Raw genomic sequence first — 26117 nt, forward strand, 5'->3', positions numbered from 1 at the left:
TTCTTGAGCCTGGACACTGTCCATACATGCTGGTCCATTAACACCGACTTGTGAAACTCTCACAAGCACTTCCCATTGTCTCTGCAAAGCCAACTGCAGACATGGTCTACCTTTGCATAGCTCTTGCAGGGCAAATAAGATGTTTGTGAAATGTAACCTAAGAACTAAACCTCACAATTTTGCCCTTTTAAGATATATTTTATCATAATTTTATTAACATTCTGTAACAATACTGTGTGTGGTGTGGAAGGTGTCCTCCCTCTTTGGACAACTATCCTGATAGATCATGTCAAGTGCGAGGGAGAGGCAGGCTCAAGTGATCTCCTCTCCCATTCTTATGGTGCTGTGCATTGACCTCCAATTCATTTCTCTGCAGCAACTGTACCACACTGTGATGCAGCTGGCCACTACACTCTTGGTAGAGCTCCTGTAGAAAGTTGACTTAAATGCTGGCTGGTAGTGTTGCCTGCTTCAGTCTTCTCAGGAAATGCAGTCATTGTTGTGCATTCCTGACAAGTGAGGAGATGTCATGTGTGAACTCCAAGGAACTTGGTCCTCTCCACGACAATTGTTGATATGTTGTGGTGTGGTTGTTCCTGGACCTCCTGAAGTCCACGGTCATCTCCTTCATCTTGTCCATGTTAGGACTCAGGTTGTTACTTTCACAACATATCACAAGATTTTCCACCTCTTTGTAGTCTCTGGCCCACTATTTTTGCTGATGAGGCCAACTACTGTGTGTGTCATCTGCAAACATTGTTTGAGCTGGATCTGGTGAAGCAATTAGTGATGAATAGCATGAACAGGACTGGGCTGAGCACCTAGCGCTGTGGTGTGTTCAGCATGGCAGTGCTCGACCTTCTGCTATCGACCTGAATGCACTGTGGTCTTTCTGTTAGGAAGTTCAGAATCCAGTATGGAGAGGGGTGTTGTGTCCTAGTTAGGACAGCTGTCTCCACCAGCTTCTAAGAAATGATTGAGCTGAAGTCGATGAACAACAACCTAGCATATGAGGCATCATTCTCCAGATGGGTCAGGAGGGAGTGAAGGGACAAAGTTAAAGCATCATCACCTCCCCTGTCAGTTATGCACTTTTTTGACAAGGTACTTCCTCACAATTACCTGATCATCACTGGGTCAAAATTAATGTAGTCTTTTATGACGGAACTATGAAATTACCTTTCCCACAAAGACAGCAGGATGTTAATTTGTGCCAGGAACAAGCTTCTGGCTTTGCCCATGATGTCCACATTCACAAAATGATCTTTATTTAAAATCATGTTTGATTGGAAATTGTACAGATTATGTTGTCACTTTACTACTCAATTGAAGCTAACTGCTTAAAATACTCAGCTTGTGATTTTGCACCAATGAATTTCCTAATGCACTGAATGCCTATAGCTAAAAGCACAGCGCTGGAGAAACTCAGCAGGGCAAGCAGTGTACTTTATATAGCAAGGAAAAAGTTACATAACCAACATTTTGAGCTCGATCCCTTTATCAAGGTGAAGGCTTGAGCCCTTAATCAACCATACCTTCTGAGTTTCTCCAGCACTGTTGTGGTAGCACACCAACAGCCTACTGCAGGGGGCAACCTCTGTACCTGTAGGAGTGTAAGAGGACAAGACAACACCTGGCCGGCTGTCAATCAGTCGGTCTGAATGGATCAAGCCCCACCTAGTTAGGTGTCAATCACCCTCCGGGATATAAGCCTCACTCAGAGTTGCTGCAGCTACAGCCAGCCTGGATCTGTGCAAGTCTTTGTGGATTAAAGCTTGTTGTACGGTCTTTACCTTGTGTGTGTCTGATTCTGGCTAACAGCGCACCACAACTGTGTTTTTACTTAAACCACAGGGACTGCAGACTTTGGCTTTACTTCCTGTAACTAAAATTGAACTGCCTTTGGCAATGACCTTACTAGCTGAAAAGAAACCTGACAAACAAGCTTCTCTGTGGCTTTTTTAGGTTGAGTTTGTGGGCAGGAATTCAGAGACTTTCTTTCTTTCTTCTCTCTTGGGGAGTACCTTGGGATTGAGGATAACTTGCTTTCTCTTAGTTTTGTTAGATTCTGAGCAAGCTAATGAGGCCAATGTGGGAAGTGCAGCCACTTTCCCAGATAGAGCATGAGGGATCTGAAAGGGCAGGCAGGTGGGTATGTCATGAAATAAGGCTGTCCTTCTGCCATTAATGCAGAGCTTCTATCTGCTCCCAGTGGATCCATGTTGAGTGGTACTGGGTCAGAGATCTCAGAAGTCCATGGATAGTGCATTTTTCAAGGAGGCTTTGGCACAATCTTTTTCTCTATCCAAACAGAGCTCAAGACAGTGTCTTTTTTGGAGTCAGATATTGAGAATGTGAAGGATGTGATTATTTGTGAGGAATTAGTATTTCCATGCTGTAAATTTTGCCAGGGAGAAAGCACTGGTTTTTGGTTCGCTCAATCCCACAACCTTGCTGAGACCGAATCGTTGATATTATTCCAGCGTCTTGACATAGGATGCCTCAGAAACACTATGGAAGGCAGGGAACCAAGAGTTTTTTTTTGTTGCTTGATCTGAGGATTTGATGTTCAAACATTCTTTTCTTCAATTGACCAAAGAGGTGGTGAATGTCATCATTTGTATCTGGTGACTCTGAGATGTGGGAAGAGATCCACATTTTCTAGGGACTTATCATTGACCTTTACTGTCAGGGGGTAGTGTGGTGCTGCAGAAGCTGTTTGGAAGAGAAACCTGGTCTTGTAGATATGTTGAATGCAAGATCTCATCCTGATCCTAAAGCCAGTGCAGTTGGAGACAGCAAAGCTTCACTCCCAGATGAACTCAATGCCATCTACACCCAATTCAACCATGAAAACAAGGACGAACCAACACTGCACACCACTCATGTCCCCTGATGATCCTTTCCTCTCCGTATCCAAGGAAGACATGTGGGTGCCTTTGGGAGAGTGAATCCGAGGAAAGCATCTGGTCCGGATGGAGTATCCAGCAGAGTATTAAAAATCTGTGTTGAACAACTTGTCAATATTTTAAAGGATATCTTCAACATATGCCTTTGGCAGGGGGATCGTACCCACCTATTTCAAACTGTCCTCAATCGTACTGGTGCACAAGAACATGGTAACCTACCTAAATGATTATCAACCAGTGACAGTCGCATCAACAGTGATGAAGTGTTTTGAAAGCTCCTGTCTGAGCGACGACCTGGATCCATACCAATTAGCTTATTGGTCTTTGGCAGATGCCATCTCACTGGTTCTACACAAAGCCCTGGAACACCTGGACAGCAAAAATGCATACATCAGGATGCTCTTTACTGACTACAGTTTGGCATTTTAACACCATCATCCCCTCAGAACTGATCAGCAAACTTCAAGACCTGAGACTTAACCGTGAAATTTGATCATGGATTTCCTCACCTCTAGATCACAATCAGTGAGAATAGGTAAGAACCTTCTCCACAATCACCATCAGTACCAAAGCACCACAGGGCTGCGCTCTTAGCCCTCTGCCCTACTCACTTTACATCTATGAGTCTGTGACTTGATTCGACAGCACCACCATCTACAAATTTGTTGATGATACCACAATAGTGGGGTGTATAAAAATAGGTGATGAGTCAGCATACAGGAGGGAGATTGAAAACTTGGCTGAATGGTGTACCAACAACAACCTCACACTCAATGTCACCAAAACCAAGGAGCTGATTGTTGACATTGAGTGTAAGGTTGTTGTTGGTGCACCAGTGGTGTACGATCTAGTGATCAATGGGGGATCAGAGGTGGAGAGGGTGACCAAATTTAAGTTATTGGGAGTCACAACCATTAGCACCTCTGCTTCCTCAGGAGTTTGCGGAGGTTGGTATGACATCAGAAACCCTGGGAAGTTTCTATGGGTGTGTGGCAAATTGATATGGGTGTATGGTAGAAGGTATGCTGATAACAGTTTGATACGGAGACATGAATAGCCCTGAGCATAAATCCCTGGAAAAAGTGGTGGAAACTGCCCAGGGCATCATGGGTAAAACCCTCCCCACCATCGAGAACATCTTCGGAAAGCAGCAGTAATTGTCAAGGATCTACACCATTCCGCACACGCTCTGTTCTTGATGCTGCCATCAGGAAAGGTGCCACAAAACTCGCACCACTAGGTTCAAGAACAGCTGCTACCCCTCCACCATCAGACTCCTCAACAACAAGCTCAATCGGGGACTCATTTAAGAACTCTTCTGCATTTTTTTTCTCTCTATTGCACAGTCAGTTTGTTAATATGTCTTTATCTGTTTTCAATGTGTACCTTGTCTTTTTTTAATCACACTACCAATAAATGGTAATTCTCCCTCACCTGCAGGAAAATAATCTCAGGGTTGTATGTGATGCCATGTATGTACTCTGAAGAGGCGTGGCCATGTGATGAACCTAGACAGATGTGTTTTGGTTGAGCTCTCTGTAGAGTACCAAATAGATGTTTTTTTTCATCAATAATGGATAAGGCTAGCACAAAGGAGTCAAAGCAGCTGAGAACAAAGACCCGGTAATATTGGGTGAAAATCCGAAAGAGAGCAGTGCAAAAATGGCGACAGGACTGGCAGAACCAGGTAAAACAGGGTGAAAAATGGAGCATCATCCTGGAAAAAGTGGAGAATTTGAGCAACCGAAACTCTGGTGTTGAGACAGTGATGAGAGATATGATGAAGAAAATAACTGAAATAAAAGAGATTGTTGAAGAGAATGGGGAGATGGAGAGATTGGGTCGAGCAGAGATGGAACTGATGACCACGCAGGAAAAACTTGAGGGTTTGGGAAAAGAAGCTAAAATATGGGAGTCAAAAAAGCATGGATTGCTGGACAAAATTGACTATGCTGAGAACTTTAGTCGATGGAATAATGTCCGAATCATTGGACTGAAGGAAGAAAACCATGACATTTTTCAAAAATGGATCCCACAAGTGTTGGGAGAAGACAAATTTGGAGAAAAACTATGTATTGAGAGAGCTTACCGAACATTCAAACCCAGAAGAGCCAATGACCAGAGACCAGTTCTGATGAGACTTTCAAGCTACCGAGAACGGGAGACAATTCTAGAAGCAGCAGATGATTAATCTAAGCAGAATAATGGCCTGACTTAAGTTGATCATGAAAAGGTATTATTTTTTCAAGACTTTAGCCCAATTTCAATTAACAAAGAAAAAAATTTGATGATGTGAAATGACAACTATGTGCTTAAAAACTTGAAATACCCAATGATATATCCTGCAGCTTTGAGCATCGAAGTACTAGAAGGGAATTGATGATTTTTCAAGACTAAGAACAAGATGGAATATTTTCTGCAAAATTTGTAAAAAACATTACTGTTGCTGAGGGAGAAGATTGTGAAAATATTTATAAAATGGAATAAAGAAAAAGATGTATTTTTTTTATTTTAGCTAAGCTGTCTTGTATTTATTGTTCAAATGTAAAGTGCATAGAAATGTTCACAGAGAGCTCAGTAAAGGAAAAAAGTCTGGGAAAAGTGTTAGCAGGGTGGAGACTCCAGTTTCAGGGGGAGAATGAGACCTGGAGGGGAAATAACAAAAAAAAATGGTGCTAAAAGGAGGGGTTCTTCCTTTTTTTGCAGGCTTTCAGGGCTTTATGTATACGTCACTGTCAGAGCAGGGACTTTTTTTTAAAAAAAGGGGAAGGATCACTTCATTTAGAGAGTCAAAGAGGTTTTACTGTTTAAAAAATACTGTTTTAAAGAAGAATATGGATAGAATATGAAAATTTATTAGTCTTAATGGGATTAACGGGCTGGTGGAAAGAAAACGGGTCTTGGCACACCTAAAAAAAATTAAAGGAAGATATAGTCTTTTTACAAAAAACACATCTTACCAAATTGAAGCATGCAAAATTTAAGAGGTTGGGTGGGACAAGTAATATCATCCTCATTTGGATCAAAAGCAAGAGGGGTAGCAATTTTAATTAATAGAAATATACCAAAAATTATAGAAGAGATATTAATGGATCAAGCTGAAAGATTTGTAATGGCACATTGTAAAATCTATGCAGAATCATGAACATTTAGAAAATTATGACGATGAAGTCTTTATGAAATATATATTTTTAAAAACTGCAGGAGGAAGGCAAAATATATTGATTGGAGGAGATTTCAATCTCTGCTTAGAACAGTAACAAGGGCCAGAGCTGCAAAACAACACTATCATTTATGAGGGACTTAAATCTAATTGATATATGGAGACAGCTCAACCGCTTAGAAAGAAACTACTCATTCTACTCAAGGGTACATGATTCACATACAAAGATTGACTTTTTTTAATATTTGCCATTACAAAGTAAAGTGGTAAAAATGGAGTATTTGGCAAGACTTTTATCAGACCACTTGCCATTAACATTAACTATTAAAATAATGGAAAAGCAAGGAAGTGTGTATCGATGGCACCTTAATGCTACATTATTAAAAAGGAAAAAATTTTGTGAATTTATGAAGAGACAGATAGAAATCTTTTGTGAAAATAATCTTTCATCCACAGACAATAGTTTTCCAATATGGGATATGCTTAAAGCTTACTTGAGGGGACAAGTTATTTCTTACACTAAAAATCTTAAGAGAGAATATGCAAGAGAATTAGAAAGCTTAGAGAGGCTGTGGCTGGGGTTTCCACACGCAGTCATACTACAACGAAGGCAACCAGAATGAAGGAAGGAACAGAAGATCCTTTGGTTATGCAGAAGAAGCAGGAATCTGTTGAGCCAAAATCTCTTCATAAAAAAGATTTTTATGAATCTTGAATCTAAATTATCTTATACAATGCAGGGATTATCCAAGATTATGACTGAACTTGGTACTAGGTTTAATACTCTGGTGAAAATACATTCTCAACAGATGGCTGAGTTTGGAGCTTTTAAGCTTGAAGTGAGAGATAAATTTAATTCGTGTGAAGAAGATATAGACGAAATACGGGATCAAGTTTTTGATGTGACCAAAATGGTCGAAGACTTACAAACTCAAAATAAAAAATTGGTGAAAAAGATTGATTATTTGGAAAACCAATCCAGACGGAACAATATAAAGATTATTGGTTTGCCGGAAGGTATGGAGGGACCAGACCCAATAAAATTTTTTACTGAATGGATTCCGCAGGTGCTGGGTCAAGAACATTTCCCGGAAGGTATAATACTGGAACGTGCTCACAGAGCCTTGCGTAGAAGACCTATTTCAGGTCAAAGTCCAAGACCTGTTTTGGTTCGTTGCTTGAATTATTACGACAGAGAAATAATTTTACGAGTGGCTATTAGAAATGCACAACAGAGAAAATCACCCTTGATGATTCAAAATAATCGAGTTTTCTTCTATGTGGATTTGAGTCAAGAAGTTATGTTCCAACGACGGGAATTCAATCCTGCTAAAGAGTTGTTGCGGAAGAAAGGTTACAAGGCAACCTTTAGATATCCAGCTGTTTTGAAGGTTTTCCAAGATGGTTGCCAACCAAAGTTCTTTGATTCTCCAAAGGAAGCTATAGCATTTGCTCAAGAGCTGCCAATTACTCAGTTTCAACAGAGACGTAGTCCGCCGCGATCTTTAAGGAGACAAGAGATGGAAGAAAAGAGCCATGCTCCAAGAAGGAATGGTTGTAATGGTGACTCGGCAGTTGGAGCTGATTAAAGAAGAGTTGTCCTTTTTTTTTCTAATTTTTTTTTAAAAAAAAGGGGATATTAAATAATGATGATGTTAGTTTAAGATGAAGTGACAGTTGGGGGAGAGAACTGGATAGGCACTATTTCCTGAAAGTCATCTGCTACGTGTGAGTTATCTCACACCCATTTTTTTTTTGGGAGTTACCGCATTGCGTGGTTTAGACGGGAGGGGGTATTTTTAACCTCCTACCCATTTTTTTTCCTTTTTTTTGTATTATTAGATTAAAGAGTGAAGGTTTTTTTTTGTTTAAATATAAAAAAAAAGCATAAGAAAGTATTTGATTGTTTAAAAAACTAAAAATTGATGTTTTTTTTGTAAAGTTTATTCAGTAGATAAGGAATATCTGAAATTTAAATGTGAATGGGATGGATAAGTTTTTTATATTTTTTCTTTAACTTTAAGGTGAAGAAGTGGTAATTCTGGTGTATATTATTTTGCTATTTTAGTTATAGAACGAAGGGAATAATGGTGAAAGTTATAAATTGAATTGTACAATTCTTAATGAGGCTTGAATTTTGTTTGTGGTTTATGCTCCATTTGTTGAAGATATAGATTTCGTTGTAGATGTGTTTTTATTATTTGGATATCTGAATTTGAACATAATGATTGGGGATATTTAAATGTGGTATTGGAGCTTTTATTGGATAACTATTCAAGAGTAAAAGGGAAAAATGGTGGAAAAATGGTGGAAGAGTACTAAAATTGAATTGTACAATGCTTAATGAGGTTTGAATTTTGTTTTAAGATGGTGGTTTATGTGACTAATATGATAGATGTGAAGTTAATTGATATTTGGTGAAGGTTTATCTCTATAGAGAAAGTTTTTTTTCATCTTTTTTTTCATGCTACCATTTTTTTTAAGAATTGATTATTGTTTAAGAATTTTTGATAGATAATGTTACTAACTTTACTAATTTTTTATATTAAGTTTGAGTTAAATATATGTTTCATCTTAATTAAATATATGCATTTAAGTTTGATTTAAATATGTTTTTTAAGTCTGATATCTTAGTATTAATTACTTTTCTTTTTGTTAGTATTTTAATCGGTTATGTTTTTGTTTTTTTTTGTAAGTGGGTTTTTTTTCTCACATATATTATTAACTTTATTAATTCTTCACTCTATTTTGGGGGTGAAAGAGGGGTTGGACTAATTTGAGTTGGGTTATTAATGTGTAATAATTATTGGGGAGGGTATAGTTTATTTAGATTACTGATACTGTATTGTAATTTTATTATTTTATTCTTAATTTTTTTTAATGTAATCCTATATGTTATTCATGTTATAAAATCTTAAATAAAGTTTAAAAAAAAGAATTAGAAAGCTTAGAGAAGGATATAACAAAATTGGAAAAAGAATATCAGATATTAGGAACACAAGAAAAAAGAGAATATTAGAGAATAAAAAGTTACAATATAATACACGACAAACATAAAATGGGGAAAAAATATTTAAACTCTAAATAAAAATATTATGAACGAAGAACGGGACATAGTGTTATCTTGGCAGATTAAAGCAGAGGTATCATCAAGAAAGATAAATGCAGCAGAAACATATAACATATAATCAAAAATAAATGAACAATATGTTTAGACCCAAATGCTTCCAGAAAATTTTTGAACTACTATAATTACAGTGCTACAGAAGAAAGATAGAGATTCATTAAAATCTTCATGATACAGAACAATATCACTTCTGAATGCAGACTATAAAATTCTAGCAAAGGCACTAACCAACATTGGGTGAGATTTGTTAAAGGAAAACATTGTTCAAATAACCTAGGTAGATTAATATAATACATACGGCAAAATCAAAACTGGATTGAAACAACTATTTCTCAAGATGTGGAAAAAGCATTCGATCGATTAGAATGGTATTTCTTATTTAAAATGTTGGAAAATTTTCATATAAACAGAAAATTTATAAATTAGAAAAAAACTCTTTATCATAAGCCACAAGCTAAAATTATAACTAATAACCAAATTTCATCTATTTTTCTCTTGAGTAGATTGAGTACACAGGGGTGTTCCCTATCACCAGCATTATTCTAGCTATTGAACCTCTGGTGGAGATTATAAGAAAGGATCAGGATATTAAGGTCTTCAAAGTTGGACAAGAAGAACATAAAATGAATTTATTTGCTGATGATGTGCTACTATATATGCCTGATCCAGTTGAAACCTTGACAAAATTACAAACAATATTAGGAAAAATAAGGAAGAATATCAGGATATAAAATAAATATAGATAAAAGTAAGATAATATCATTACAAAATTTGATTATGAAAGATACCAAAAAAGGTAGTAAATTTAAATGGAAGAAAGGTGGAATTAAATATTTAGGAATAATGACCAACAATAATTTATAGAATTTATTTAAGCTTAATTATACCCCTCAACTAGAAAAAATAGAAAAAGATGTTCAGAAATAGAAAGATCTGCCGATTACATTAGTGGGAAGAATATATTGTATGAAAATGAAGGTAATATCAAGTCTACAGTATCTCTTTCAATCATTGCCTATTGTACTAACTAAAAATTTCTTTAAATAATTGTAGAAGACAATTTCTATAGAATTACAAATTATCAAGAACTGCACTGGAAAAGTTAACATGGGATTATGAATTAGGAGAATTTAGACTTCCAGATTTTAAGAAGTATTATCTATCAGCATAAGCAAGATTTTTATTATCTTTCTTTGAAGAAAACAGTCCCCTATCGTGGATTTGAATGGGACTGAACTCAATTAACAAAAAAGGCAATGAAGGACTTTATTTATATGTGGAATGTTAAGTCAATAACAAAACAATAGATAATCCTACATTAATACACATGATCAGAATATGGCAAGAAATAAATGAATGTATCAGGGTAAAGAAGCAGGTATATCACTGAAGACACCATTATGAATGCTGGGCAATAAAATATTGAATTCATGGTATGACAAAGGAATAAGATATATTAATGATTGTTATGTGGAAGAATCCCTTATTTCTTTTCAACAATTAAGAAATAAGTACAGAGTAGCTAATGGGACATTCTTCTGCTTTCTACAATTAAGATCATTCTCAAGAGGAAGATAGGGACCAAACTTGGCCCCACCTGAAATTAGTGAGACGGGACAAATGATTTGGCTGGGGAACACACCTAAATTTATATCTAAGATGTACTTTGCTTTCCAAAATGAAATTACAAAACCTGGTTTACAGAGATCGAGAGAAAGATGCAAGTCAGATTTAGGAGTTGCAATAATGTAAAGATGCTGGTCTGGTTGGTGTTTGGATAGCATGACGTCAATTATAAATGCAAGATAATGGATTCGTACAATATAATTTCCTACCTCACACCACAGAAATTATATAAATCAAAATCTGAAATATCAGAGATGTATTTTAGATATTGTACAGAAATAGGAACATGCTTCATGGTCATTTGTGAAGGTGAGACCTTTTTGGCAGGCTATTTCTGAAATACCAACAAGAATAACAGGGGTGGCTTCATTAGGCGGGGCATTGAGTATGAAATTAAGACGGTCACATTGCCAAGCTATAAAACTTTGTTTTGAACTGAGGCATGCACTAAGAAATGGACAGAGCAGATCGCTAAGGTCCACCAAACATTGGGACAGTGGGTGTGGCGCTCCCTGTTAATAACAGGGAAAAACTTGGTGATCAGGTGTGAGGTTCTATTGGTGCTGCTGTACATGGCGCAGGTGTGGCTTATCCCCCATGCCTACTCCCTGGCAGTTATCAGAGCTGTGTTCTGATTCATTTCAGGCTCCAAAATGGACACGGTCAGAAGGAGCACCATGTACAAGTCACATACTGACGCTAAGTGCCACTACATGCTGAGGCTCTACCTGTCCCAGGTGTGTGAAGATAGGCCTGGCCCCATTACCATGCAATGACGCAGCTAGCTGGACTGTGCCGCACTACCTATCCTTTGTGGAAAAGCTCTTCCAGGACAACGCCTTCACCACAAGGCCATTAGGCAGTGGTCAGCGTGGAATGTCCTGCAGAACCAGAGAGGAGAATTCGATGGATCTGGTGGGATGGTTCCTGGAGCAGACTGTCCAGGTCATCTGGCAGAATACCTCATCACCAAGGATCACTAACAAGCACCAGGACGGCTTGGCTGGTGGTGAGGGGGTCCTCACGTTTAGATCCTTTCTTTACAACTGGAACATCATCCTCATCACACGCTGTCTTCAGGATGGCTGCGGTGGGATAGAGACCATTACCCACCTCTTTGCCGAATGCAGATTGACGAGGGTGTGGAGCGGGATGCAGGGGGCTCTGTCACAGTTCATCCCTAGCGACAGCATGACTGAAGATTTCCTGATTTACGGACTCTTCCTAGCCACCCACTCTGAGTCCGACATCCAGAACTGCTGGAAGTCCATTGACTTGGTAAAGGATGCCCTTTGGTTGGCCCGAAACTTGTTGGTCTGGGAATGGTGCTGCCTGGCACATTCCAGGCATGCAGCCAACATGAGGGCACTGTGGGGAAGATGTACTGTTTAGAGCCCCCCCACCATTACTGGGCTCTGAGGGGCTGACACTGAGGGGAAGTTCCTTAAACCATCAGAGAGGGAGAAGTAATTACAAGGTACCACGGTGGGGGGGGTGGACTGAGTAGTAAGGCAAGAATGTTAAACATGAATGTTAAGCATGAAATGTAAAATGTAAAAGGTTTCTGAAACAGACTTTCTTGTTCTGTGAATAACTTACTCAATATGAGATAACTAATACTACGTAAAAGTTTGTAAATATCTTACCCAATCAATAGGATTGAAACTATGAATATAAAATGTGGAACAGCATTTGTTCTTAGCATTTGTTCTTGTGCATAATTTATTATGAATAACGTTTATTTTTGAGAAAAAAATAGGAGAGCGTACTGAATTATGGCCTCTAGCTTGAGTGCTTTTGGTGAATAAGGATTGATGCAGTAATTTTATGTTGTCATAGAGCTGATGACCTATCAAGTGACTTCAGCCTTCAAGGGATCCCAGTCCAGTCCCTTCACGGTAGTCGGGAGCAATGTGACCGAGAACAGGCACTCAGTGATTTCAAGGAAGGTATGTTCAAGTTTGATTTCTGAAACCACAGATCACTTTAGATTGAGACATTCGTACAATGAATAAAACATTTGCAGACCTTTTGGAACACTGAGTACCTGCTGATTCCTCCACGATTTATCTTTTAGTTATTTCTCATCTTTGGTGCTCTCTTGCTGACCTTCTGGCACAGAGATGGTTAACATTGTCAAGCATGTAAGGATGCTCAATAATTGTTGACAGGACTATCTTCTTGCCAAACTCCTATACCTATACCTATACCTCTCAGTATTAATCAGTATTAATCTGAATTAATTTTTGCTGAGGGGAAAATCTAGGAGAGAGATTGACTAAAACTTGTTCACATATATCCTTTCTTTACAATTGAGAATATTCTTGAATGTTAAAATTGAACCTGAATTCACCACTTCAGCTGGCAGCTCGTTCCACACTCCCACCACTCTCTGTGAAGAAGTTCTCCCCTTTCACCCTTAACCCATGTCCTCTGGTTTGTATGTCAACTCCCCTCAATTGAAAAGCCCATCTACATTTTCTCTGTCTATCCCCCTCATAATTTTAAATACCTCTATCAAATCTTACTTTTGGAGCCTTTTTTAAACAATGGGACAACATGAGCTATCTGGGAATTCTCCAGCACCTCACCCGTGGCTAAGGACACTTAAAATATTTATGTCAGAGCCCCTGCAATTTCTACGTTAGCCTATGTCAAGGTTCGAGGGAATACCCACCTTTATTTGCTTTAAGACAGCAAACACTTCCTCCTCTTTAATCACGATAGGTTCCATGATCTCACTGCTTATTTTCCTTACTTCCCACTACTATGTCCATTTCCTGAGTGAATGAGGCGCCTGCAAGCTCACACCAAGACACAAGAGAAACTTGTCCGTGAACTACTCTTTGCAGATGATGCCGCTTTAGTTGCCCATTCAGAGCCAGCTCTTCAGCGCTTGACGTCCTGCTTTGCGGAAACTGCCAAAATGTTTGGCCTGGAAGTCAGCCTGAAGAAAACTGAGGTCCTCCATCAGCCAGCTCCCCACCATGACTACCAGCCCCCCCACATCTCCATCGGGCACACAAAACTCAAAACGGTCAACCAGTTTACCTATCTCGGCTGCACCATTTCATCAGATGCAAGGATCGACAATGAGATAGACAACAGACTCGCCAAGGCAAATAGCGCCTTTGGAAGACTACACAAAAGAGTCTGGAAAAACAACCAACTGAAAAACCTCACAAAGATAAGCGTATACAGAGCCGTTGTCATACCCACACTCCTGTTCGGCTCCGAATCATGGGTCCTCTACCGGCACCACCTACGGCTCCTAGAACGCTTCCACCAGCGTTGTCTCCGCTCCATCCTCAACATCCATTGGAGCGCTCACACCCCTAACGTCGAGGTACTCGAGATGGCAGAGGTCGACAGCATCGAGTCCACGCTGCTGAAGATCCAGCTGCGCTGGATGGGTCACGTCTCCAGAATGGAGGACCATCGCCTTCCCAAGATCGTATTATATGGCGAGCTCTCCACTGGCCACCGTGACAGAGGTGCACCAAAGAAAAGGTACAAGGACTGCCTAAAGAAATCTCTTGGTGCCTGCCACATTGACCACCGCCAGTGGGCTGATAACGCCTCAAACCGTGCATCTTGGCGCCTCACAGTTTGGCGGGCAGCAGCCTCCTTTGAAGAAGACCGCAGAGCCCACCTCACTGAAAAAAGGCAAAGGAGGAAAAACCCAACACCCAACCCCAACCAACCAATTTTCCCTTGCAACCGCTGCAATCGTGTCTGCCTGTCCCGCATCGGACTGGTCAGCCACAAACGAGCCTGCAGCTGACGTGGACTTTTTTACCCCCTCCATAAATCTTCGTCCGCGAAGCCAAGCCAAAGAAAGAAAGACTGTTTGGAAAAAAATGTTTACAATCTCTCCCATCTCTTTTGGCTTCATAATTAGTCGGCAACTCTGATCTTCAAGGGGACCAATTTTGTCCCTTGCTCTTAATATACCTGAAAAACTCTTAGGATTTTTTTCCATATTGTCTGCCAAAGCAACCTCATGTCTTCTTTAAGCTTTCCTGATTTCTTGCTTGAGGTTTTTCTTGCAATTTTTATACTCTTCAAGTGCTCCATGTTGCCTATACCTGCTATACACCTCTCTCTTATTCTGAACTAGATCCCCAATATCCCTTGAAAATCAAGGTTGCCTATCCCCGCTAACCTTTCCTTTAATCCTGACCGGAACATACAAACTGTACTCTCAAAATTTCACCTACCCTGCTCTGCACCTTCACCAAAATCTAACTCTAACTTATTAACTTGAGAATAATTATCAACGAACGTGGGAGGAAAGTTGGAAATTTGAAGTTTAAATACCAGTGGTGCTGAATAATTGGTTTCAATGAATTTCATTGATCCAAGAGGATCAATGAGAGCATAGCTTTTGATGATGGCTCAGCTGCCTCTTACTTGAGTCTGATTAGTTATTTAGTGATTGGTCTTTATATACCATTCCAGGATCTCCTCCTAAATCAATATGGACAGTGAAGCAATTTCTTAAAGACAATAATGATTTTCCTAATGGGATCTCATATTGATAATTTAATCTTGTGAAAGTTGACATTTTGGGTGGCAGGAACAATAAGGCAGTTGGTGCTGTTGAGGATGGATTTTTTTTCTCCTGCTACTACTTTTCATGGTATGGAGTAGAACTGAGGACTGTCTCAGAAAGAAACCATGAGCTTTATTCATGAAAATGGGCCTCAATTAGTTGAATATTAAATGAAGTGGTGTTAGATGTATCCCCCTCCCCTCTCTGCATCCCATACCCACTGCTTTATGAGAATGTTTTGGACAGTGTGCAAGCAGTCAATGGAGAAGCTGTGAGAATTTGCCAATCAGGGAAGATCTGATTGCTCCTCCATCTCAAATTAGCCCTGATAAGCTGCTAACAATGCAAACCACACTATTAGATCACTGTGTACGAAGGGAACCAAGTCCAGAGAGAGGGAAAGAGGACTCGTTTGAGGATAGAATGAGGTGAAGAAGAGGGTCTTATTCCACAAGAATGTAGGTATGATGTAGGTCTAGAATGGGAGGGAAGAGCAGAGAATTCAGTGCAGTGGGAGGCAGAAGTTATCTCAAATTTACTTGGTGCAAAATTCTTTCAAAACAACTTAGTGCTCCTCTTTGCAGGAAAAGTCCGGATTCTTGTTGCAACTGATCTAGCTTCACGTGGCCTCGACGTGCAAGATATCACACACGTGTTTAACTTTGACTTTCCTCGCAACATAGAGGAATATGTGCACAGAATTGGGCGGACTGGCAGAGCAGGGTAGGTGCAGCGTCCATCACTGATTCTCATTCTGTGGGTCTGTCATTAAGTTGTGCATTCTATAACTCACAGGCTCTGATGAATTATACAGTCCATGTTTTGCTACAGAGAATCAGACCCTTTGGCCTATCCTGTGCAAGCCCACTATGACCTAATGCCATTTGCCCGTATTTGGCCCAAATTCCTTTGAAACCAATTTTAATGCCTTTTCACTGTTATAATTGTACCTGCCTTCCTCTGGCAGCTCATTCCCACCATTCTCCATTGCCCATGTCCCTGTTAAAAGTTTCCCTTCTTGTCTTAAATTAATTCCCACATCTTTTTGGACTTCCCTACCCTGAGAAAAAGACTGATTGTTTCCCTATTCTATACCCACTATGGTTTTATATGTTCTTTGAGTTTTATGGTTTTATATGTTCCTATGCTCAGAGAAAAGAGCCCCGCCTAATCAACTCAATCCTCAGGAGTTTGCGGAGGTTTGGTAATTACGTCAGAAACCCTGGCAAATTTCTATGGATGTGTGGTGGAAAGTATGCTGACTGGGTGCAACATGGTCTAGTGTGGAGACATCAATAGCCCTGAGCATAAAGTCCAGGAAAAGGTCATGGACACAACCTAGGACATCACAGGGAGAACACCTTCCCACCACCCCACCATCTAGAATATATACAGGAAACAGTGCTGTTGGAGAGCAGCAGCCATCATCAAGGATCCGCATCACATGCTCTGTTCTTGCTGCTACCATCAAGAAAAAGGTACAAATGCCACAAGACTCGCACCACCAGGTTCAGGAACAGTTGTTAGCCCTCCACCATCAGAATCCTCAACAACAAATTAAATGAGGCTTATTTAAGGACGTGGTGGTGATGAAGCAGCGCTCCAGGTGGGGATTGCAACCAAAGGCGAGCAGCCCGCTTAACGGCACTGGCCCCAACAAGCAAACCAACGGGTGAACAGCAAGGACAGCTTAAAGGCCAACAACTCCAAAATGGCGCTGGCCTTGCTGCGCAGTCAACAGTGACAGCATGTAGGGAAAAAGGGCATTGTTATGCAGGGAAGTACCTGCGTGAGGGAAATCCGCTTTTGTTATGAATGTTGTGATGTCAGCCAAGGTTGGGGGGGGAAGGTTACAGCGGGAACAGTGCAAGTATTCAAGTCGAGCCTGAGCCCTAATAAAACTCAGCTTAACCTGACTACACTACGTGTGTGTGTCTTTCAAATAGTGCACACCTACAATTGATGACCCCAATGGTTTAGACAGCATCTAAACCCACGATGAGTGAACAGATAGGAGTCCACATAGTCACCCTCAAACTGCTGACCTTCTGGATGAATCAGCCACGCGTATAGTTTGGCCAGGCTGAGGCACAGTTCCAGATCTGGCAGAATGCAGGACCCACCAGGCCAGGTAACTTCATCCAGGAGCCCCCATCAGAAGACACATACACTGCCTTCAAGGACTTCCTGATCGAGACCTTCGGCCTCTCATGGCATGAGAGAGGGGCATGTCTGCTCCACCTGGACGAGCTAGGAGACAGGTCCCCGTCAACCCTCATGAATGAGATGCTGGCCCTCCTGGGTAAACACGTGCCCTGCATCATGTTTGTGTAGGCATTCCTGGAGCAACTGCCCAAGGACATCCAACTGCTCCTGTCTGACACAGATTTCAGCGTTCAAGGGGCTCGTCACTAAACCCCGCAGCCAGACCCTTGAAGAGCTGCCGAAAGAACAGCAGCGCCCCAGAGGAGGTGATCCAGTCGACCAGTGGTTTTCTACCATCAGAGATAGGGCGCCAGTGCAGGCCTCCATGCATGTGTCAGGGAAACATCAGGGGCCAGCCGTCACTAATGGCCACGACGGCTGGCCACCAAGACAGCCATCTGTACGTTTGGGACTTACAGTCCGAATGACGCTTCCTCATGGACACAGGAGCAGAGGTCAGCATCCTGCCCCCATCAAGAAAGGACACCAGGAACAGGGAGTCGGGCCCTATGCTGAGTGCTGTCAACAACAGCACAAGGTTCAACTGCATTGGGGAGGCAGTCTCTTCTCGTGGGTGTTCAAACTGACCGCAGTGGAACAGCCACTCCTTGGAGAAGACTTCCTGCATGCCCATAGCCTGCTAGTGGACCTCAGGGGAAGATAAGTCCATGCCAAGACTTTTCAAACCTTCCCCCCTCAATGATAGCACTCCACCTGGACTCTGTACAGAGATTGGATAACGAGTATGCCAGGATCCTGGCCGAGTCCCCTGCAGTGCTCACCACCCCCCCAATTCACCATGATGATGCCCCGACATGGAGTACAGCACCACATCCTGACCCAGGGCCCAATGCTTCACACAAGGGCAAGATGTTCTCCTCTGGAGAAGCTCCGACTGGCAAAGGAGGAATTCAGCAAGCTGGAGGACCTTGGCATTGTATGATGGTCAGACAACCCATAGGCTCCCCTGCACGTGGTAGGCAAAGCAACTGAGGGCTAGAGACCACGCTGCAGCTACCACCAGCTCAATGAGGCCACAACACTGAATTGGTACCCCGTGCTGCATATCCAGGACTTGACAACTAACCTGCACGGTGCAATGATCTTCTCCAAGGTGAACCTCATGCGGGGATATCATCAGATCCTGGTACTTACCGATGATATTGTCAAGACTGCCATCATCACCCTCTTCAGCCTCTTTGAATTCCTCCAAATGCCGTTTGGGTTAAAAAATACAGTATACCTTCCAGCGACTCATGGATGCAATGGGCTAGACCTAGACGGAACCTTTCTGTACCTGGATGACATCCTGGTGGTGAGCAGGAATGAACAGGAGCATATGGCACATCTCCACAACCTCTACACCCGACTTAGCGAGTTCCACCTGATGATCAACCCAGCGAAATGTCGGTTTGGATTGGAGGTCACAGGAAAACCAGGGAAAGAGCCACACCGCTACCCAGTAAACTGGAGGTCATCCAGAAGTTCCCCAGACCCAACATGATCAATTTCTATCATAGGTTCATCCCCTCAACTGCCCTTGTTCATCCGGAAGGCAAGCAAGGTGAAGGACATCACCTGGGACGATGAGTCAGCGGAAGCCTTCGTTAAGGCCAAGGAAGCCTTAGCGGACGTCGCTCTCCTGGCACATCCCAGGTCAGACGCTCGAACAGCCAGGAATGGACCAAGGACTGGCAGATGGAATTTAACTTCAACAGGTGCAAAGTGTTAGAATCTGGTAATTCAAACCGGGGGAGACTGGGACAGTGGTTGGTGAACACTGGAGAGGGTTGTACGACCAAGGGGTCGAGGTGCATAGATCAGTGAAAGTGATGACACAAAGAGAAGACATTTGGCATGCTTATCTTCATCTGTTAAGGATGTTATTGATTTCAGATTTATTGTCAGAGTACATGAATTACATCACTTACAACTCTGAGATTCTTTTTCCTGCAGGGTGAGGCAGAATTACTACTTATGGGTAGTGGAGAACAAAATTGTACACAATGTACATATGTAAACAAACTGTGTTCCATACAGAGAAAAAACAGTCAATCAAGTGCAAAAGTTAATGTCTATAGCTGCGCGCTATTCAAAAGAAGACACACACAGGTAGTGTAGTCAGGTTAAGCTCTGAGCTTTATTAGGGTTCAGGCCCAACTTTTATATGTACTGTTCCCACAGTGGCCCACCTTGGCTGACGTCACAACATGCATAACAAAAGTAGGTCTCCTGCGCTCGGGTACTGTCCTGCATAACAATGCCCTTGTTCCCCATGTGCTGTCATTGTCTGTTGGCTGCGCAGCAAGGCCAGCGCCATTTTTGGGTCGCTGGCCTTTAAGCAGCCCTTATTGGGCCCAGTGCCGCTGCGTGTGCTTCTGGTCTTTGGTTATGTTCACTGCCCAGAGTGCTAGCTCGATTGCTGCGTTGGCAGGCTGGCACATGACCCCCAGAACCAGCAGTATTTTCCTTGGTGCCTGGAGGCAAAAGTCTCTGTAGCTTTGGTGGCCTGCCTTTTCGGCATAGTGTTGGGTCTTGACCGGGCGTGCCTGGACAAGGTTTGCTGGTTTCAGCCTGTCTTTGGTAAAGACCTCCGTCTTTCCTCTGACCTCCAGCTGGAACATGGCCCCGTTGTTGTGGATGACCCAAAACGGACTCTCGTGTGGCCTTTGAAGTGGTGGACGATATGGACTCACAGTGCTTCAGGTCTTTGGGTATTTTGGTCCTCACGTGTCCGTGCCTGGAAGGTGGATTCAGGGCCAGGTTGCCGACTCTTTCCCTTAGCCTGCTGTGGAACACTGGCGAGTTATCCTTCTGTGTGCCTGGGGATGGTACATATTCTCTTGGGATCACCAGTGGAGCTCCATAGACAAGTTCAGCTGAAGAGTTGTTGAGGTCCTCCTTGGGAGTCACGCAGATCCCCAACAGCTCCCATAGTGGCTCATCTACCCAGTTGGGTCCTTGGAGTCTGGTCATGAACATGGTTTTGAGGTGCCTGTGGAAGTGCTCCACCAACCTATTAGACTGTGGGTGGTAAGCTGTTGTGTGATGCAGCTGGGCACCTCACAGGCTGGTGAGGTCAGACCACAGACTTGAGGTGAACTGTGACCCTTCTGATGTGATGTTGGACAATAACCAAAACCATGCCACCCAGTACGAGATGAGGGTGCTGGCGCATGAGGTTGCAGACATGTCTGCCAGCGTGACTGCTTCTGGCCACTTGGTGAAGTGGTCAACCATCATGAACAGGTAGCAGAAACCCTGGGAAGGGTCCTACCATGTCCACGTGGATGTGGTTGAACCTTCGTTCTGCGGACTCAAAGTGCTGAGGTGGGGTCTTGGTGTGCTGCTGTACCTTGGTTGCTTGGCACTGCATGCACACCTTCACTCACCCGCTGACCTGTTCCCACAATCCATGCCACACGTATTTGCTGGCCAACAGCTGGACCGTTGTCCTGATAGATGGATGGGTGAGTCAGTCCATGGGTGGAGTCGAAAACATGTCACCTCCAAGCTGCCGAGATGATGGGTCTGACTTGACTGGTGACCACATTGCACAGGAAGGTGGTATTACCTGTGCTGACTGGGATGTCCTGGTGCTGCAGTCCCAATATGGCAGTCCTTTATTGGGGTATCTCCTCGTCTTTCTGCTGCGTCTCCGCCAGTGCCACAAAGTCCACTCCCCTCAATAGCACGTGAATACTTTGCCTGGACAGTACATCGGCCACCACTTTGTCCTTGTCGGAGACATGCCTTGGAGTACACCACAGATGTAAGACAGTTATTGTTGCTGGCGGGCCGACCAGGGGTCCGAGATTTTAGCCGTCGAAAGTCAGGAACTTGTGGTCTGTGAAAGCCATGAAGGATCTGCCCTCTAGGAAGTACCTGAAGTGGCTGATGGCTATGTACAGCGCCAGTAGCTCTCTGTTGAAAGCGCTGCACTTCAGTTCTGGATGCCACAGATGTTTGCTGAAGAAAGCCAGCGGCTTTTTCTGCACTACCCATAAATGGTCATTCTGCCTCACCCTGTGATGCAGCTGGGCATCTGACAATAAATCTGAAATCAGTAATATCCTTAACAGATGAAGATAAGCATGCCAAATGTCTTCTCTTTGTGTCATCACTTTCAGTGAAATATGCTCCTTGACCCCTTGGTCTCTCTCTCCTACAACCCTTTCCAGTGTTCACCAACTACTGTACCAGTTCCCCCTGGTTTGAATTACCAAATTGTAGCACTTTGCACCTGTCGAAGTTAAATTCCATCTGCCAGTCCATGGACCTTTTACCCAGTTGAATAGATCCTGTTGTAATTTCAGAACACCACCTTCATTGTCCACTGAACCCCAATTCTGTCATCCACAAGCCAACAAATGTGCTAATTATGCTAATTGCATTGCCATCCGTCAATGTGTTGGCTATATGCCTGGTTTGAGTTTATGCACATTTACTCATCACTCGGATCTGCAAATATTGCATCCTTCCAATGACCCATTCCTACCCATAGAAGCAATGTTGCCTTTACCTTATCATGACTGACATATATAAAGTTGATAATGGATTCATTAGAATTGTTGGAGGCAAAAGATTGCAGAGTCTATCAGGCAACTTTAGTCTGCTTAAAGCGTGCACTCCATTCTGCCTTCCTCCTGATTACAGCAGGATCCTCAATCATTCAACTAATACTCCTTAGAATCATTCTTAAATATCTAAGCAATGTCCTCTCCTAAGGACAACTCTAAGTCCCCTGGTTGGTACGCACTCCATTACTTGTTTAATGTTTATACTAGCTAATTCCCAAGGCTTGTGAATGTCCAGATGCCAGCATTTTGTCCCTTGGACTAGAAGTAGTAACAACTACCTGCCTTATTTTCTGTTCACCTAGGGCTAATTTGTATGTTCATTTTGATAACATACATTTCTCACTGCTTAATGAAGATCTTCAGGATGCTGTGGATTCCCTTTAATTGGTAATGTGCTTTGTTCTCTTTTCAGTCGTACAGGACAAGCTATAACTCTCATTACAAGGAACGACTGGAGATTTGCTGCAGACTTGATTTCAATTCTGGAACGAGGTTGTCAGGTAAAGCTGATGCTATTGCAGATCAGTGTTTTACCGATTATTTTCAGCTCACTTTCCTGTATCATCAAAAGGAGTACATGAAGGCACTGTAAGCTGTATGGAAAAATTAGGCTGAAATTATGTACTCCCTTATTATGAAAAGTTTAAAAAGGTGATCAGTTTCCAATGCAACATGAAACACCTTCTGCACCCTAACTTTTGCTAGTTGAACAATCAAGAGGGAAACTTCAACTGGAACTCACCACACAAAATCATCCAATCCCATGATTTAGTCAACAGATAAATAACTACTGTTATGAGCCCAGAGGACCCCAAAACACATGAGCAATAGATATTTACAAAAACAAATGGTTTCATAAACAAAAGTTGCTTTTAATTATCTTTAAACATGAAAAGAGAATCACACTTTAACTTATCACTATTGACTTAACTGACCTAACTTAACCCCGTTCTAATTCTAAGTGCATGGGTATGTAATGTGTGTGTAAGTTCAGAAAAGTTCTTTGATTCACAATCCAATCTCACTTCTCATTCCTCCAAGTTCACTGGTTGCAGGCAACTCTTATACTGTGCACAGAATTTATCATTTATATAGTTCACCAGGCTTTGGTGCTTGAAAGGTAAATGGTTACCGTTCAGGAAGGTTCTTGTCAATTTTCAGAGAGAGATTTGTTGTACGCTGGATACCCAGCCACTTCAGTGTCTTGCTGAAGAAACTTTCCTCCTCAGGGTTCTCCAGATGATAACCTCTTTCTTTCAGGTCACCACAAAGTGCCTGTTTGTTTCTCTTATTCCAAGTGAAACATTAGTCAGTCAGTCCTCTCCTCTTGCATAAACCACAAGGGCTTTGACCAGGCTGAACTAAGAACTCCCAACCCACCTTCCAAAAGGGGTTTTCCATAAGCATGCCAGCTTATCCTGTTCCAGTCCCAGCTGCTATTGCTGGCTGTAACACTGTAGAACTGATATCTGTCTCTCTGAGAGAAAGCCTGTTTGACTCTCTCTGCTTGCAAAACCACATGACCCTCTTAGAACAGCAAGTTCCCTTCCAGACATTATGCGGCTCCGACAAGCTCTTTCATCTGTTCCCTTTTTGTAAACAACAATCCAATAGTGAAGTATCTTTAGTGCTCTCCAAAGTTCTGAGGCCCCAACATGTCTAGCATTAGCAGAGCTCTAGTATATGTGACCTACACTAACAAACCTTTCCCAATTTATCTCCCAAAAACATATCCATATAATCTGTCACACTACCCTTGGTCATGTTAATCTTAGTTGGTGTTGCACTTGGACACGTGTACTTGAAAAATTGATCATCTGGGGCACCACAGAAGGCTGAGGAATGAACTGACAGATTACGATTAAGATAATAAAAGGATTTGATAGGTTAGATTTGCAGAATATGGTTTCATTTGTGAGGAAGATTGTAAATAGAATGTGGCAATTACTAAATTAATGGGCATAACACTTTACCAAGGGAATGGTGAGAATATGGAGCTTGTTGCCATAATTAATAGTTGAGATGAAAATGGGGAAACAAAACACTGGATGCTTTGACTGAAAGGGTTAGGCAAAACAGAATGGGGATAGGTACAGTGCATGAATGCAGATGTAGACCATATGAACTGAATGGATTGATTCCATTCAGTCTGACTGTTCAGACATGTTTGCATTCCTGTTGATCTGTCTCTGTCAGCAATGCAAGGGATTTCAATTATATGACCAGATGCATGAACTTCTTGCTTGCAGCCCGTTCCTGAAGAGTTGCTGGAGATGGCAAAAAGGTACAAAGAGAGCAAAGTAAAGAAGGAGTATGAACAGGAGCTCACAACCTCATATCACGTAGGAAACCGAGACCGTAGCCATGGGAGGAGGGACTGGAACAAAGTAAGATCAGAACACCATCATTTTGTACCTGTTCTACGTTAATGTATCTTTACAAATCAGAACATTCCTTGATTCAATATTTAAATCTCTCTGCCTTTCATAACTTGGACTTTGACCAAATTACTTTAGTATAAAGAGCACAAGCCGTGACAGTGACATTTTCACTTAGAGAAGAAAGCAACAAAATAAACAGAATAAGACAAAGGGTGCAAAGAAATTCAAGCTGACAGTAACCGTGTGTACAAAGCATTTTCTAAAAAGTGTTATCAGCTGTATGTAAATCAAAACTATGGACAAGCACAAGATCTGAAACAACAGCAGAAAATGATGGAAAAATGTGGCAAGACAGGCAGCATCTATGGGAAGTGAAGCAGTTGATGTTCACGTCTGCCATATTTCCCATGTCCATTTCCACCGATACTACCTGATTTGCTGAGTATTTCCCAATGTTTTCTCCTCTTGTTAGTTCCTTACTGTGTTCAGAATCATTTTAGAGTCTTAGAGTTATACTGCATGGAAACACAGTGCAAAGATGTTGCCTCTCAGACACTTAATAAATCTTTGCACTTACTAAACCCTCTACACTGCCACAACATCAGGGAGGGGGATGGTGATATGGAGGGAGAGACTATTATTATTTATCTTGTCTGTATGCCTTGTGATTGTATATGCCTCTATAAGGATATGTCTATGCTCCAGGAGAAAAGTACCAGCCTATCTGGCCTCTCCTTATAACTCATGCCTTTCAGTCACAGTAATATGGATCTTTTCTGCACTTTATCAAACAATTCAATTTGGAGAAATAATCCAGTTAGTATAAGATCTTAAAAAACTATTTGACAACAATGCATTTATTCAGGGGTGTACTTCTGACTCATCCGATGAACTTAGTTCTTGTTCTGCTGAGTTCCTAATCACTACAAGGACTTATGGGAAAGGATTGCATTGGCACAAGCATCAGGTAGCAATTAAGAATGGTCTGCCAGGAAGGTAAACAGGCTCTATCTTGCACAAGATAGTTCTCAGTGCCCTCTTAAATAAGCCTGAGACTGAGATGGCACTTAAAGAAAACTTGAGCAGCAGTGTTGAGGTTCACAAACTGGTCTGTTACATTGGAGTATATGCTCAAGTGAGTGTTTGAACACCTTAGGTCTTGCAATTTATAGTGTCGCTTTACAACAGTTAAAATGCTCACATTGCTTTTACAACTTTACAATGCCCTGTTAGCCCTTCATGAATGGTGACCTCCCATCAGTTATTGATTTATACTGGACGGTATGGGTACTCTCCAATCGGATGGCATTAAAATGAACTTCTCCGGTTTCTGCTAGACTACTCTCCGTTCTTTCTCCCTTTTCTTCCGTCTCCATTCACAGAGCCACCCACCCCCCCCTCTCTGTTTGCTGGTGTGCACTCCCTCCTTTATCCACCTCCTGCCTGTTGGACTGCTCCTCCCCCTACCTCTCCCCCCCACCACCATTTTGTTTGGATGTCTGCCTACATTTTGCTCATACTTTTGACGAAGGGCTCAAGCCTGAATGTTGGTTCTATATCTATCTTTGCAT

General features: G+C 41.9%; 1 protein-coding gene across 1 annotated transcript in view; it reads left to right on the forward strand.

Moving 5' to 3' along the window:
* The window catches only part of ddx43 (DEAD (Asp-Glu-Ala-Asp) box polypeptide 43), a 144658-nt gene that overhangs the window by 116516 nt on the left and 2025 nt on the right, over positions 1 to 26117 (forward strand). The window contains exons 13-16 of the mRNA XM_069885972.1: positions 12665 to 12774; positions 15965 to 16103; positions 22578 to 22665; positions 24415 to 24552. Of these exons, the coding sequence (XP_069742073.1) occupies positions 12665 to 12774; positions 15965 to 16103; positions 22578 to 22665; positions 24415 to 24552 (475 nt within the window). The remainder of the gene's footprint in view (positions 1 to 12664; positions 12775 to 15964; positions 16104 to 22577; positions 22666 to 24414; positions 24553 to 26117) is intronic.

The sequence above is a fragment of the Narcine bancroftii genome, chromosome 6 (assembly GCF_036971445.1).
Source record: "Narcine bancroftii isolate sNarBan1 chromosome 6, sNarBan1.hap1, whole genome shotgun sequence".
Taxonomy (NCBI): domain Eukaryota; kingdom Metazoa; phylum Chordata; class Chondrichthyes; order Torpediniformes; family Narcinidae; genus Narcine; species Narcine bancroftii.